This window comes from Neoarius graeffei, chromosome 3 (genome assembly GCF_027579695.1).
Source record: "Neoarius graeffei isolate fNeoGra1 chromosome 3, fNeoGra1.pri, whole genome shotgun sequence".
NCBI classification, from domain to species: Eukaryota; Metazoa; Chordata; class Actinopteri; order Siluriformes; family Ariidae; genus Neoarius; species Neoarius graeffei.
In genome coordinates, this window is record NC_083571.1 from 39,875,413 (window position 1) to 39,890,065 (window position 14,653).

The 14,653-nt window shown below is 44.3% G+C and overlaps 1 protein-coding gene across 1 annotated transcript in view; it reads right to left on the bottom strand.

Annotated features, from left to right (window-relative positions):
• Positions 1-1,709: 1,709 nt before the first annotated feature.
• The window catches only part of col9a1b (collagen, type IX, alpha 1b), a 117,159-nt gene continuing 104,215 nt past the window's right edge, over positions 1,710-14,653 (bottom strand). The window contains exons 26-32 of the mRNA XM_060915648.1: positions 13,215-13,259; positions 13,044-13,076; positions 12,717-12,863; positions 5,023-5,077; positions 4,215-4,403; positions 3,959-4,036; positions 1,710-1,915 (exon numbers count right to left, since the gene is read on the bottom strand). Coding sequence (XP_060771631.1) covers positions 1,710-1,915; positions 3,959-4,036; positions 4,215-4,403; positions 5,023-5,077; positions 12,717-12,863; positions 13,044-13,076; positions 13,215-13,259 — 753 coding nt within the window. The remainder of the gene's footprint in view (positions 1,916-3,958; positions 4,037-4,214; positions 4,404-5,022; positions 5,078-12,716; positions 12,864-13,043; positions 13,077-13,214; positions 13,260-14,653) is intronic.

Genomic DNA, 14,653 nt, shown 5'->3' on the forward strand with positions numbered 1-14,653 from the left:
ATTTATTGAGGAAAATGAGCCAATATTACATATCTGTGAGTGGCAAAAGTATTTGAACCTTTGCTTTGAGTATCTGGTGTGACCCCCTTGTGCAGCAATAACTGCAACTAAACATTTCCGGTAACTGTTGATCAGTCTTGCACACCAGCTTGGAGGAATTTTAGCCCATTCCTCCGTACAGAACAGCTTCAACTCTGGGATGTTGGTGGGTTTCCTCACATGAACTGCTCGCTTCAGGTCCTTCCACAACATTTCGATTGGATTAAGGTCAGGACTTTGACTTGGCCATTCCAAAACATTAACTTTATTCTTCTTTAACCATTCTTTGGTAGAATGACTTGTGTGCTTAGGGTCATTGTCTTGCTGCATGACCCACCTTCTCTTGAGATTCAGTTCATGGATAGATGTCCTGACATTTTCCTTTAGAATTCACTGGTATAATTCAGAATTCATTGTTCCATTGATGATGGCAAGCAGCCCAGATGCAGCAAAACAGGCCCAAACCATGAAAGTATCACCACCATGTTTCACAGATGGGATAACGTTCTTATGCTGGAATGCAGTGTTTTCCTTTCTCCAAACATAACGCTTCTCATTTAAACCAAAAAGTTCTATTTTGGTCTCATCCGTCCACAAAACATTTTTCCAATAGCCTTCTGGCTTTTCCACGTGATCTTTAGCAAACTGCAGATGAGCAGCAATGTTCTTTTTGGAGAGCAGTGGCTTTCTCCTTGCAACCCTGCCATGCACACCATTGTTGTTCAGTGTTCTCCTGATGGTGGACATGAACATTAGCCAATGTGAGAGAGGCCTTCAGCTGCTTAGAAGTTACCCTGGGGTCCTTTGTGACCTCGCCGACTATTATACGCCTTGCTCTTGGAGTGATCTTTGTTGGTCGACCACTCCTGAGGAGGGTAACAATGGTCTTGAATTTCCTCCATTTGTACACAATCTGTCTGACTGTGGATTGGTGGAGTCCAAACTCTTTAGAGATGGTTTTGTAACCTTTTCCAGCCTGATGAGCATCAGCAACACTTTTTCTGAGGTCCTCAGAAATCTCCTTTGTTCGTGCCATGATACACTTCCACAAACGTGTTGTGAAGATCAGACTTTGATAGATCCCTGTTCTTTAAATAAAACATGGTGCCCACTCACACCTGATTGTCATCCCATTGATTGACAACACCTGACTCTAATTTCACCTTCAAATTAACTGCTAATCCTAGAGGTTCACATGCTTTTGCCACTCACAGATATGTAATATTGGATAATTTTCCTCAATAAATAAATGACCAAGTATAATATTTTTGTCTCATTTGTTTAACTGGGTTCTCTTTATCTACTTTTAGGACTTGCGTGAAATCTGATGATGTTTTAGGTCATATTTATGCAGAAATATAGAAAATTCTAAAGGGTTCACAAACTCTCAAGCACCACTGTATAAATAAAAAAGGTAAATAATAAATTACCAATTTATTATTCAACATAATTTCAATTACTTAAAAATTTATGTTATGGGGCACTTTAATGTAAAAATATATCAAAACTATTTGAAATATGTGTACATTTTTGTTGCTTATTACAGATGTGGTTAGGATCTGCTGTCTGGAACAGAACATATGTACTTCACCATGTTAGTATGACCTTGGGTGCTAATGTGGTGATCTACACACCACAGTCTCTCTCAGTCTTTTATGTCCAGAACAAACTCAGTATCCAGCTGGCCCTTTCAGGTCATAATTTGTGAGGGACTGGGAAGCAGTACCCATGCTCAAGTTGCATGCTGATGGGTCACAGTAACCAGGAGGTCCAGCAGGGCCAGGAGGCCCAGGAACCCCAGGCTGTCCAGGAAGGCCTGGTAAACCACTTCCTCCATCATGACCATCTTGACCATAACCTGGCTTACCAGGCTCACCTGAAAGATTAAAGCAAAAGCATAAACTCAGGAAAAAGTTTTTGGCTGTTAAGTTTCAAGACCAGGGGGCTAATTTATCAAAGTATGCAGAGAACAAGTTTGAAATTTGGGCATAAGCACTGATAGTACAGGCTGGTTTGAGTATTTCTATAACTGCTGATCTGGGGTTTTACACATAACAGTCTCTAGAGTTTACTTAGAATGGTGACGGAAACACCTTGTTGTTGTAGAGGGCAACTATTTGACAATAAACACTCAAGGTGGATTTGGCATAAAAAAGAAGGATGGCTATAATGAAAAGAACCTGATCCCAACTGTAAAATATGGTGGAAGTTCTGTAATGTTTTTGGGGCTGTTTTTCCTGCAAAGGCCCTGGAAACCTTGTTAGGGTTCATGGCATCACGGACTCTATGAAATACCAGGACAATTTTTAATCAAAATCTGGTTGCCTCTGCCATGAAACTAAAATTGGGTTGTCCTTGGATCTTCCAGCAGGAAGATCCCAAGTGTATGCCCAAATCAACACAAAAATAGAAGCTGACCAGAGAATAAAGCTTCTGCCATGGCCATCTCAATTCCCTTACTTGAACCCCAGTGAAAACCTGTGGGGAGAGCTGAAGAGGAGAGTGTACAAGAGAGGGTTTAGGACCCTGGATGATATAGAGAGATTCTGTAAAGATTAATGGTCTCTGATGCCCTGCTAGGTATTCTCCAACCTTATAAAATGTTATAGGAGAAGGCTTAGTGCTCTTTTATTGGCAAAAGGTACAAAGTATTAAATGCAGGTGTGCCAATAATAGTGGCATGTGTGTTTTTGTTGAAAATAATAATTTTTGATGAGGGGTTTGCTTTTCTCTGAATAAATTTATTTCAATTAAAGGTTGGATTTTTCTCATTTTTTAAAGTGTGAGATGAAACTACTTCACCAAAAGGTGGATTTTTTTTCTAACCCTTTGTACTAATCTTTACAAGTAGTACCAATAATTGGGGGGGAAACTGTATCTGATCAGCCAAATATATGGCAGCAGCATAAAGTCATGCAGATACAAGTCAAAAGCTTCAGTTAATGTTCACATCAAATATCAAAATGAATGAAAATGTGATCTCTGTGACTTTTTTTTTTTACCATGCCATGGTTGTTGGAAGCAGATGAGCTGGCTTGAGTGTTTCAGACACTACTGATCTCCTGGAATTTTCACACATAAGAGTCTCTAGAGTTTACACAGAATAGTGTGGAAAACAAATAAATAAACAAACATCCTTTGAGCAGAGGGTCTGCCAGCTGAAACACTTTGTTGAGAGGGATCAGAGGAGAATGATCAGAATAGTTTGAGCTGACAGGAAGTTACTCAGGATAGTAATTCAAATAAGCACTCTTATCTCTCATCACCACATCTGTGCTAATTAGTAAAGCATCTCAGAATGCACATCAAGCCTTGAGGTGGATGGGATACAACAGCAAAAGACCACATCAGGTTCCATTCCTCTCAGCCAAGAACAAGAATCTGAAGCAATCATGGGCACCAACTCACCAAAACTGGACAGGCAGCTTCAATGTTTTGCACATGCTGAAATGCTTTTCTGCTCACCACTGTTGTAAGAAGTGGTTATTTAAGTTAGTATATCCTTTCTGGCAGCTCAAACCAATCTGAAGATTTTCCTCTGACCTCTCTTTTCAACGAGGTGTTTCCACCCACAGAGCTATCACTCACTCAATATTTGTTTTGTGTACCCTTTTGTGTAAACTCTACTGTTGTATGTGAAATTCCCAAAGATCAGCAGTTTATGAAATACTCAAACTAGCCCATCTGGTAACAACATCCATGCCAATGTCAAAGTAACAAAGATCATACTTTTTCTTCATCCTGATGTTGGATGTGAATATTAACTGTAGCTTTTGGCCTGTATCTTCATGATTTTTTGCATTGTTATGCTGCCACATGATTGACTGATTAGAGAACTGCATGAGTGTATAGGTGTTCCAAATAAAATAGATGGTGATTATAGTTTTTCACGGTACAACGGCATCATATTGATGCTGACCTGGCAGGCCAGGTGGTCCTGGCATTCCTTTTGGACCTCGTACTGTTTGCCCTCTATCTCCTCTGTCTCCAATTTCACCTGTAGAATAATCAGAATACATATATAAAGTCTAAATGTATAGTGTTGCCATCTGTAGAATTATTCCAACATCACTAACGTAATGTTGTTAATATTTCCTCCTAGATATGTGCACCTACTAACTAACAGTCAGCTAGTAATGACAATAACAAACTGTATCTAAGAAATAGTTACCCACCTTTAGGCCCTTTGAGGCCCATTGTTCCAGGAGGTCCTTTGAGGCCAGGGAGTCCTCTTGCACCAGCTTGTCCAGGGAAGCCACTGTCTCCTGGGGGACCAGGAGGACCAGGGGGCCCAGGTCTACCAGGCAGACCAATAGATCCAGATTCAGGTCTCCTCAGACTGGCAGCTAGCAAGGCCAGTTGCTCTATAACAAACACCAATTCATAAATTTGCATGAACAGCTCTCTGCCAACATTACAGTTTTACTTGGCAAGTATAAGTACAAAATTGTGAAATCATTCTACCAACTTTTGTTCCCAGAAAAAAATAATTAATAGGATCACTGTGCATTTAACAGAATTATATAATATACCTAATCGCTACCTTATAGGTACACCTAATAGGGCACCTGCCCTACTGCAAATGCCACTATAAATAACCATACTTTTGATATAGGTGCATTATTCAGTATATGGTGTCCTATTATTTATAGAATTAGGTTAGGCATCCATAACACTTTTAACAAATTAAATATAACTGTTTAACATGTAGCTGGATAATGTACTGAGAATGACCTCAATAAAGAGTTTCATGTTTTTAAATTGGAAACAGTGCAGCTAATTACACTTGAAAACCATTAAATTCTGATGGGAAAATGTTTAATTGAATCCATTCAGGAGATATCCATTAGGAAGTAAAAAATAATATTTCTAATATTTCTCCAGCAGAGCTGCTATCTGCTTTCTTGCCTCAAAAGTTCTGCTCAACAAAGCTTGTCTACATAAATGAGAGTTTTTTTTGTTTTAAATGTTCTCCACACTTACCCTGCATTACTCTCATACAAACTTGTTTGATGTGTTGATCACCTGGTCCTTTCCCCTGTAAACAGACACTTGACATTCAATCACACTGTTAGCTTTCGATTTGTCAGATAAAAATAGGTACAGCTCTGATTAACTAGGTATAAAAATAAGCAGATTTACAAAACAAAAGTCACATGCACACATGTACATTCCACTTTTTAAACAAAATATTATGGTTTTAGGGCATTGATAGGGAAAGTGGAGAGGAGAATGTCTCACAAGCCCTGACACAATCAAATACATAATGTACATATACATGGGTACACATACACATTACAATAGTTAAATAAACAATTTCAAAATATGACATTACAAGTGATATTGCACTAAAATAACTACTCCTTGACAATTACACCAAGACAAGTTACATTTAGAACATCCCCTAACTGGGTGGGATGGTGGTTTAGTAGTTAGCACTGTTGCCCCACAACAAGGTGGTTCTGGGTTCAAGCCCAGTGGTCGATGGGGGCCTTTCTATGTGGAGTATGCATGTTCTCTCCATGTCTGCGTGGGTTTCCTCTGGGTACTCTGGTTTTCCCCACAGTCCAAAGACATGCAGGTTAGGTTAATTGGTGGCTCTAAATTGACTGTAGGTGTGAATGGTTGTTTGTCTCTATGTGTCAGTCCTGTGATTAACTGTGAAAAAAAAAACAAAAATGGTGGAAGGTCTGTGATTTTTGGGGCTGTTTTTTCCTCCAAAGGACCTGGAAGCCTTGTTAGTGTCAGGTTCTGTGGAACTTTCAGCCTGCTGTTCATCTACTTGGCCACTAGATGCCACTATTCTGCATTATATTTTCTTTTGTTTTTCTTGGGTTACACTTGTCTTCATGCTATTGGCTAAGCGAATCATTGAGGGCAAGTAGTTGATTGGCTGGCCTATATATATGAGTTTGTTTTCTTTCCACTTTGCTGAGTTCTCCTGTGAGCCACCCTGTGAGTACTTGTCCTGGGTTTTTTTTACTATAGCTGTTTGCTCCACTGTTCTGAACTGCCTTTTGACCACTTCCTCTGTTTTCTAAGAAGAGGATTGTTTTGCTTTTGACTGTCTCGAGTGGATATTATTTTTGAACTTTTGTGCCAAGTACTGTTTTGCCATTTTTGGTTTTTTTTTTTTGTGCATTTTAATGACTGACCTTTTTGGACCTGGAATATACATGCTAAAGATTTATTTTGATTTTTGATCTGGTGCTCTCAGTAAAGACTTCCTTTTTGAAAACGCTAAGTCTCTGCATCTCTGTCCTGAATCTCTGTCTCATTCCGAGGGTGGCCTGAGGTTTAAGATGTTCAATCCCCATCTCAACCAAAACCCTGACTGAAGAACTCAGCCAGCAATGGACGGAGCAGAGGATATACCACTTCCCGAGTCCGATTCTGTGCCAGTGCCTGACCCCTTACCTGCAACTGCCCCGCATACGACCCGGCACGCACCCTCCAGCACCTGGTAGCAGCCGTCACCAGCCGAGAGGAAATCATGCGCCATCATGAAGAGGTTTTAGCCCAGTGGGGGGCGGAAATGGGAAGACAAGCTGGCATGCTGACCAAGATCCACCAGGTCCTCTAACTTCGTCAACCTACACAACCTGCCCCTTCAGCCTCTTCAGCTCCTCCAGCCCCTACAGCCACATCTTCCAACGAGCCAACTGCGTCTCTTCCTGTGCACAGCTGTGAGCCCCGCCTGCCTGCCCCAGAGAGGTACAGTGGAGACCCTAAAGGTTGCAGGGGCTTTCTAACCCAGTGCCATCTGTCCTTCGACCTCCAGCCTGCTGCCTACCCTACCGAGCATTCCCGAGTGGCCTACATCATCACACTCTTGACTGGAAGACCCCTGGCCTGGGCCACAGCCCTCTGAGAGCAACAGCCCTGTTTGCGCTTCCTTCCTGTCCTTCTCCAAGGAGATGTTGAAGGTCTTCTCCCCAGAAGTCAGCGGTCGCACCGCAGCCAACAAACTTCTTCAACTTCGCCAGGGCCGTCAGTCAGCAGTGGACTATGCCATTCAGTTCCGCACCCTAGCAGTGGAAAGCGGCTGGGGGGAGCAGGCCTTGCTCGCTACCCTCTACAGTGGATTGGCTGACCACATCAAGGATGGGCTATCTTCGTGGGAGGAGGCTGAAGACCTCGAGTCGTTGATCTCTCGAGTCATCCGGCTGGACAATCGGCTGCAGGAACGAAACAAAGCCCCGAAAAGCTCCATTTACCAAGCAGTTCCAGTCCGTAGCAGCCCAGCAGTCGACTCCTCCGATGGAAGACCGGAGCCCAGGCAGCTGGGAGGAACTCGACTGTCTCAGGCAGAACGTGATAGGCGAAGGAGGGAGCGTTGCTGCATTTACTGCGGAAAGCCTGGACATTTTCGCAGCACCTGCCCAGAACTCCTGGGAAAAGGCCAAACCCCATCCAGCCCCAGGAGATCTGTGACGGGGGTGACATTGTCTCCTGGTCTGCCGTCCACCGGCTTCTTCGTTCCTGTAATTCTCTCCTGGGATCACCAGCGGCACTCTCTCCGGGCCTTCATTGACTCGTGCTGCTGGCAATTTCATGGACCTCTCTCTAGCACAACGTCTGGGGATTCCAACATCTGGCCTTGACCCCCCTCTGTCAGTGACTGCCTTAGATGGACGACCTTTGGGTGGGGGTCTGGTAGATCGAATGACCTCTACCGTTCATGTACGGATTGACAGTCACCAGGAGGAAATGTCATTCCATGTAATCCAGTCCCCAGAATTTCCCATAATCCTTGGATTCCCCTGGCTGACTCGCCACAACCCTCATCTAGACTGGGGCTCACGCACGATCCTCCAGTGGGGCCCCACCTGCCATGCCAGCTGTCTTGTCTCAAGTGCCTGTCCCGAGTTTCTCAAGCCTCCCGAGTTGTCCCAAGCCCCTCCCGAGTTGTCCCGAGTGCCTCCCGAGTATCATGATTTGAGAGAAGTGTTCTGCAAAGGAAAAGCAGTGACCCTACCACCTCACAGACCCTATGATTGTGCCATTGACCTGCTGCCCGGCACCTGTCCACCTATGGGTCGTATCTTCTCACTCTCTGCGCCAGAACGCCTAGCCATGAAACAGTATATCAAGGAGTCACTGTCCTCAGGCTTCATTCGACCCTCCTCCTCTCCAGCCGGAGCTGGCTTCTTCTTTGTGGGCAAGAAGGATGGAGGCCTGAGGCCTTGCATCGATTACAGAGGGCTCAACAAGATTACTATCCGTAACCGTTACCCCCTGCCACTAATGTCATCAGTTTTCGAACTCCTGCAAAACGCCACCATCTTCACCAAATTGGACCTTCGCAACGCCTACCATCTGGTCCGAATTCGTGAAGGAGATGAGTGGAAGACTGCATTTAACATCCCAACTGGCCACTATGAATACCAGGTCATGCCCTTTGGGCTCACAAACGCCCCTGCTATGTTCCAGGCCCTTATTAACGATGTCCTTCGTGACATGCTGAACAGATTTGTTTTCGTTTATTTAGATGATATTTTGATTTTTTCTAAGACCCCCTCCGAGCACATTCAGCAGGTCCGACAGGTTCTCAGTCGCCTCCTCAAGAACAACCTTTTTGTTAAAACTGAGAAATGTGAATTTCATGTTCCCAAGGTGTCCTTTCTCAGCTATGTCATCTCTGAGGGGAGGATTCTCATGGACCCTAAGAAGGTGAAAGCAGTACAGGATTGGCCGGTTCCCAACACAATCAAGGAGACGCAGAGATTCTTGGGCTTTGCAAATTTCTACCGGAGGTTCATCCGTAACTTCAGCTCCATTGCTGTCCCCATCTCTGCACTCACTCGAAAATGCCACTCCCCCTTCTCATGGACTTCGGAGGCTGGCCAGGCATTCAGGGCCCTCAAACAGCGCTTCACCTCCGTTCCCATCCTCCATCATCCTGACCCCACTCGACCATTCATTGTGGAGGTGGATGCCTCGAATGTAGGGGTTGGAGCAGTCTTATCCCAGAGATCCTCTGACGGCAAGATCCACCCTTGTGCCTTTTTCTCTCGCAAATTGTCTCAGTCAGAGGAGAACTATGACATTGGCAACCGGGAACTCCTGGCAGTTAAGCTGGCACTGGAAGAGTGGAGACAGTGGCTAGAGGGGGCTCATCATCCCTTCCTAGTGTGGACTGACCATAAGAATCTGCAATATATCCAGCAGGCTAAGTGGCTGAACCCTCGCCAGGCAAGATGGACTCTCTTCTTCAACAGATTCGACTTCACGCTTTCCTACAGACCAGGCTCTAAGAACCTCAAACCTGATGCACTTTCACACCAGTTCCAGCCAGGCAGTCTAGAGAGCCCCCCTGAGACAATCATCCCAAGTTCTCGGCTCATTGCACCAGTCCGCTGGGGCATCACATCTATAGTTCAGCAAGCACTGCGCAATGACCCTGGCCCTGATAATGTTCCTGCAGGTCTCTTGTTTGTTCCCAGGTCTGTACGTGGTCAGGTTTTCCAGTGGGGTCACTCCTCCCAACTGGCAGCCCATCCTGGGTCATCTCGAACACTGGAGTTCCTTCAGCGACGCTTCTGGTGGCCAGATATGAAGGAGGATGTGCAGATCTTCGTGGCCAGCTGTCCCAACTGCGTCCAGGGAAAGGATCCACGCCAGAGGGCCCAGGGCCTGCTCCACCCCTTGCCCATTCCTCGCAGACCATGGTCGCACATCTCTCTTGACTTTATCACTGGTCTGCCTACCTCTGAAGGTAACACCACCATTCTCATTATTATTGATAGATTCTCTAAAGCCTGTCACTTCTTGCCTTTGCCCAAATTGCCCTCTGCCTCTGAAACTGCCAGACTAATATGCGACCATGTGTTCCGAGTCTTTGGTCTTCCCCAAGATGTCATTTCAGACTGTGGACCCCAGTTTACCTCCTGCTTCTGGCGAGCCTTCTGCAAGCTAATCGGGGCGACTGCGAGCCTCTCATCTGGCTTCCATCCCCAGTCTAATGGGCAGACAGAGAGACTGAATCAAGACCTTGAAGCCACCTTGAGATGCATGGTCTCGACCAATCCCACCTCCTGGTGCTCCCAACTCCCATGGGCTGAATACACTCACAACACGCTGAAGTGCTCAGCTATAGGTATGTCGCCCTTTGAGTGTCAGTTTGGCTACCAACCGCCTTTGTTCCCTGAACAGGAGGTGGATGCAGGGGTCCCGTCTGCCCAGCAGTTTGTGCGGCGGTGTCGGCGTACGTGGGGTAGAGCCAGACGTGCCTTGCTGAGAGCCTCCCGACAGTACCAGCAGCAGTCCAATCGCCATCGGAGGGGGGGGGGTCACCTTCTGACCTGGCCAGAGGGTCTGGCTCTCGGCTCGGGATCTTCCTCTGAGGGTGGAGAACCGGAAGCTGGCACCGCGGTTCGTTGGTCCCTTCAAGGTGCTCCGCCGGGTCAACCCTGTGGCCTACACTCTACAGCTGCCCCGCTCCATGAGGGTCCACCCGTCCTTCCATGTCTCCCGTCTCCGCCCAGTGGTCACCTCACCACTGTCTCCGGCTCCTCGGCCACCGCCTCCTCCTTGGCTCATCGATGGCCAGGCCACGTACACGGTCAACCGGCTCCTGGATTCCCGCCGTGTCCGTGGGTCTCTTCAGTATCTGGTGGACTGGGAGGGGTATGGGCCGGAGGAGCGCTCCTGGGTGCCGTCCAGAGACATACTTGACCACTCCTTGATTAGAGACTTCCATCGCTCGCATCCTGATCGGCCTGGGATCGTCAGGAGACGATCTTAGGGGGGAGGTTCTGTCAGGTTCTGTGGAACTTTCAGCCTGCTGTTCATCTACTTGGCCACTAGATGCCACTATTCTGCATTATATTTTCTTTTGTTTTTCTTGGGTTACACTTGTCTTCATGCTATTGGCTAAGCGAATCATTGAGGGCAAGTAGTTGATTGGCTGGCCTATATATATGAGTTTGTTTTCTTTCCACTTTGCTGAGTTCTCCTGTGAGCCACCGTGTGAGTACTTGTCCTGGGTTTTTTACTATAGCTGTTTGCTCCACTGTTCTGAACTGCCTTTTGACCACTTCCTCTGTTTTCTAAGAAGAGGATTGTTTTGCTTTTGACTGTCTCGAGTGGATATTATTTTTGAACTTTTGTGCCAAGTACTGTTTTGCCATTTTTGGGTTTTCTCTTTTTTGTGCATTTTAATGACTGACCTTTTTGGACCTGGAATATACATGCTAAAGATTTATTTTGATTTTTGATCTGGTGCTCTCAGTAAAGACTTCCTTTTTGAAAACGCTAAGTCTCTGCATCTCTGTCCTGAATCTCTGTCTCATTCCGAGGGTGGCCTGAGGTTTAAGATGTTCAATCCCCATCTCAACCAAAACCCTGACAGTTAGGGTACATGGCATGATGGACTCCAAGGAAATACCAGGACATTTTAAATCAAAATTGTGCTGCCTCTGCCAGGAAAGTAAAACTAGGTTGTCCTTGGATCTTCCAGCAGGACAATGATCTGAAGCATATGTCCAAATCATCACAAAAATAGTTAGCTGACCATAGAATCAAACTTCTGCCATGGACATCTCAGTCCCCTGACCTGAATCCCATTGAAAATCTGTGGGATGAGCTGAAGAGGAGAGTGCACAAGAGAGGGCCAAGGACCCTGGATGATCTGGAGAGGTTCTGTAAACAGGAATGGTCTCAGATATCCTGCTCTGTATCTCCAAGTTTATAAAATGTCATAGGAGAAGACAGTGATGTTTTACTGGCAAAGAGAGGTTGTACAAAGTTTTGAATGCAGGTGTGCCAATAATAGTGGCACATGTGTTTTTGTTGAAAATAATTATTTTTTTGATGAGGGGTTTGCTTTTCGCTAATAAATTTATTTCAATTAAAGGTTGGATTTTTTTCTCATTTTTTTTCAGTGTGAAATGAAGTTACTTCACCAAAAGGTGGATTTTTTTTCTCATGCTTTTTACTAATCTTTACAAGCGGTGCCAATATTCATGGAGGGCACTGTATACAGCTATTCCTGTGATGTATATTGCCTGCATGTAATGTTCATGCTACAGACTGACAGTGATTTCTGGTTTGCCACAATCAAAAATGTGCTGATCTTATGTGCTTATGTCCTGTTTTTCATCATCTCATCTCATTATCTCTAGCCGCTTTATCCTTCTACAGGGTCGCAGGCAAGCTGGAGCCTATCCCAGCTGACTACGGGCGAAAGGCGGGGTACACCCTGGACAAGTCGCCAGGTCATCACAGGGCTGACACATAGACACAGACAACCATTCACACTCACACCTACGGTCAATTTAGAGTCACCAGTTAACCTAACCTGCATGTCTTTGGACTGTGGGGGAAACCGGAGCACCCGGAGGAAACCCACGCGGACACGGGGAGAACATGCAAACTCCACACAGAAAGGCCCTTGCCAGCCCCGGGGCTCGAACCCAGGACCTTCTTGCTGTGAGGCGACAGCGCTAACCACTACACCACCGTGCCGCCTGTTTTTCATCATGTTACACATATTTTACCTATTGTAAATTACGGCAACACTTTGTATATGTATACTTTTGGCAGGTTTTAAGTCACTGGATTCTCTTTACAATTCTTCTCAATGTAACTTATAAAAACAAACAAACAAAATAATAAAATAAAAATAAATAAACACCAAACTATTAATCTCTGTCCTGCTCCAATAGTTGACTCACTGCTGGGCCCTGAGAACCATGAGGACCTGGAGCTCCTCTGTTTCCTTGTACACCACGGGGTCCAGGACTACCAGGGGGTCCCTCGATGCCAGGCTGCCCACGGGCACCCTCAGGACCTCTGGTTCCTGGTTCTCCTGGATTACCAGTCTGACATTGAAATATAAAAATACTGACATTAGAATGGTAATACAACAAACTGCCCACCCTTTAACAACAATAAAACAATCCTCAGAACAAAAAGTAGTAAATAACTGTCTCAATATAGTTCATTTAATTCTTCATAAAACAATGAGCACTATGGCTCAACATACTAAATTCAAAACTTACTGCTCCCTTTGGTCCAGGCTCTCCAGGCTCCCCCTGAATGGACATGACACAAAGTAGCATAAGCAGTTAAAAAAAAGGTCACTATTTGTATTTTGCAACCTTTCAGAATAAAACATATAACCATTAAGAGTGTAAATACACTTATTCCATGAGTGAAGTTATTCAACTTACAACATTTCCTTTGTCTCCAGGGGTTCCTTCTGCACCTTGCTCTCCCTAGAAAAAAGAAATTTTACCAAAAGGAAAAATAATATATTTCTTTCTGTAATAAATCATTTGGCATGCCAATACGAGTCCATCTCAAACAATTAGAATATCATCAAAAAGCTTGTTTTTTTCCATAGTTTAATTCAAAAAAGGTAAACTTTCATATATTCTATATTCAATACATGTAAAGTGAAATATTTCAAACCTTTTTTTGTTTTAATTTTGATTATTATGGCTTAATAGCTCATGAACATCAGAAATCCAGTGTTTTAATCTATTAGAGTATTTCCTAAGATAAATATAAAAGGATTTACAATACAGAAATGTCCAACTTCTGAAAATTATGTTCATTTATTCACTCAATACTTGGTTGGAGCTCCTTTACCGTGAATTACTGCATCAATATTGCATGGCATGGAGGTGATCAGCCTGTGGCACTGCTGAGGTGTTATTGAAGCCCAAGTTGGTTTGATAGTGGCCTTCAGCTTGTCTGTTTCTCATCTTCCTCTTGACAATACTACATAGATCCTTTATGGGGTTCAGGTCAGGCTAGTTGGCTGGCCAATCAAGCACACTAATATCATGGTCAGCAAACCATTTGGTAGTAGTTTTGGCACTGTGAGCAGGTGCTAAGTTCTGCTGGAAAAGGAAATCGGCATCTCCATAAAGCTTGTCAGCAGATGGAATCATGAAGTGCTCTAAAATCTCCTGGTAGACAGCTGCATTGACTTTGGACTTGATAAAACCCAGTGGACCAACACCACCAGATGACATGGCACCCCAAATCATCACAGACTGCGGAAACTTCACACTGGACTTCAAACGCCTTGGATTCTGTGCCACTCCACTCTTCCTCCAGACTCTAGGACGTTGATTTCCAAATTAAATGCAAAATTTACTTTCATCTGAAAAGAGGACTCTGAACCATGGAGAAACAGTCCAATTCTTTCTCTCTTTAGCCCAGGGAAGATGCTTCTGATGTCTCTGATTCAGGAGTGGCTTGATATTAGGAATCAACTTTTCTTGACAATCCTCTCAAGGATGGGGTCATCCCTGTGGCTTGTGCACCTTTTCTAGTGAGTGTTTTCAGCAATGACCATCTGTGGCTTACCCTCCTTATGGAGGGTATTGATAATCATCTTCTGGACAACTCTCAAGTCAGCAGTCTTCCCCATGATTGTGGTTGCGTGTACTGAACCAAGAGATATATGATATTTATTCTGTTTTACTCAAACTAATATTTTGAGATTTGTTGTTATTGTTGTTTGCTTGTTTTTTTGTGCTGTAGGCCATAATTATCAAAATTAAAATAGAAAAATTCTTGAAACATTTTAGTTTACATGTAATGCATCGAGAATATATTAAATTTTCACTTTCTTAAATAACTGATATTAAATATTGAG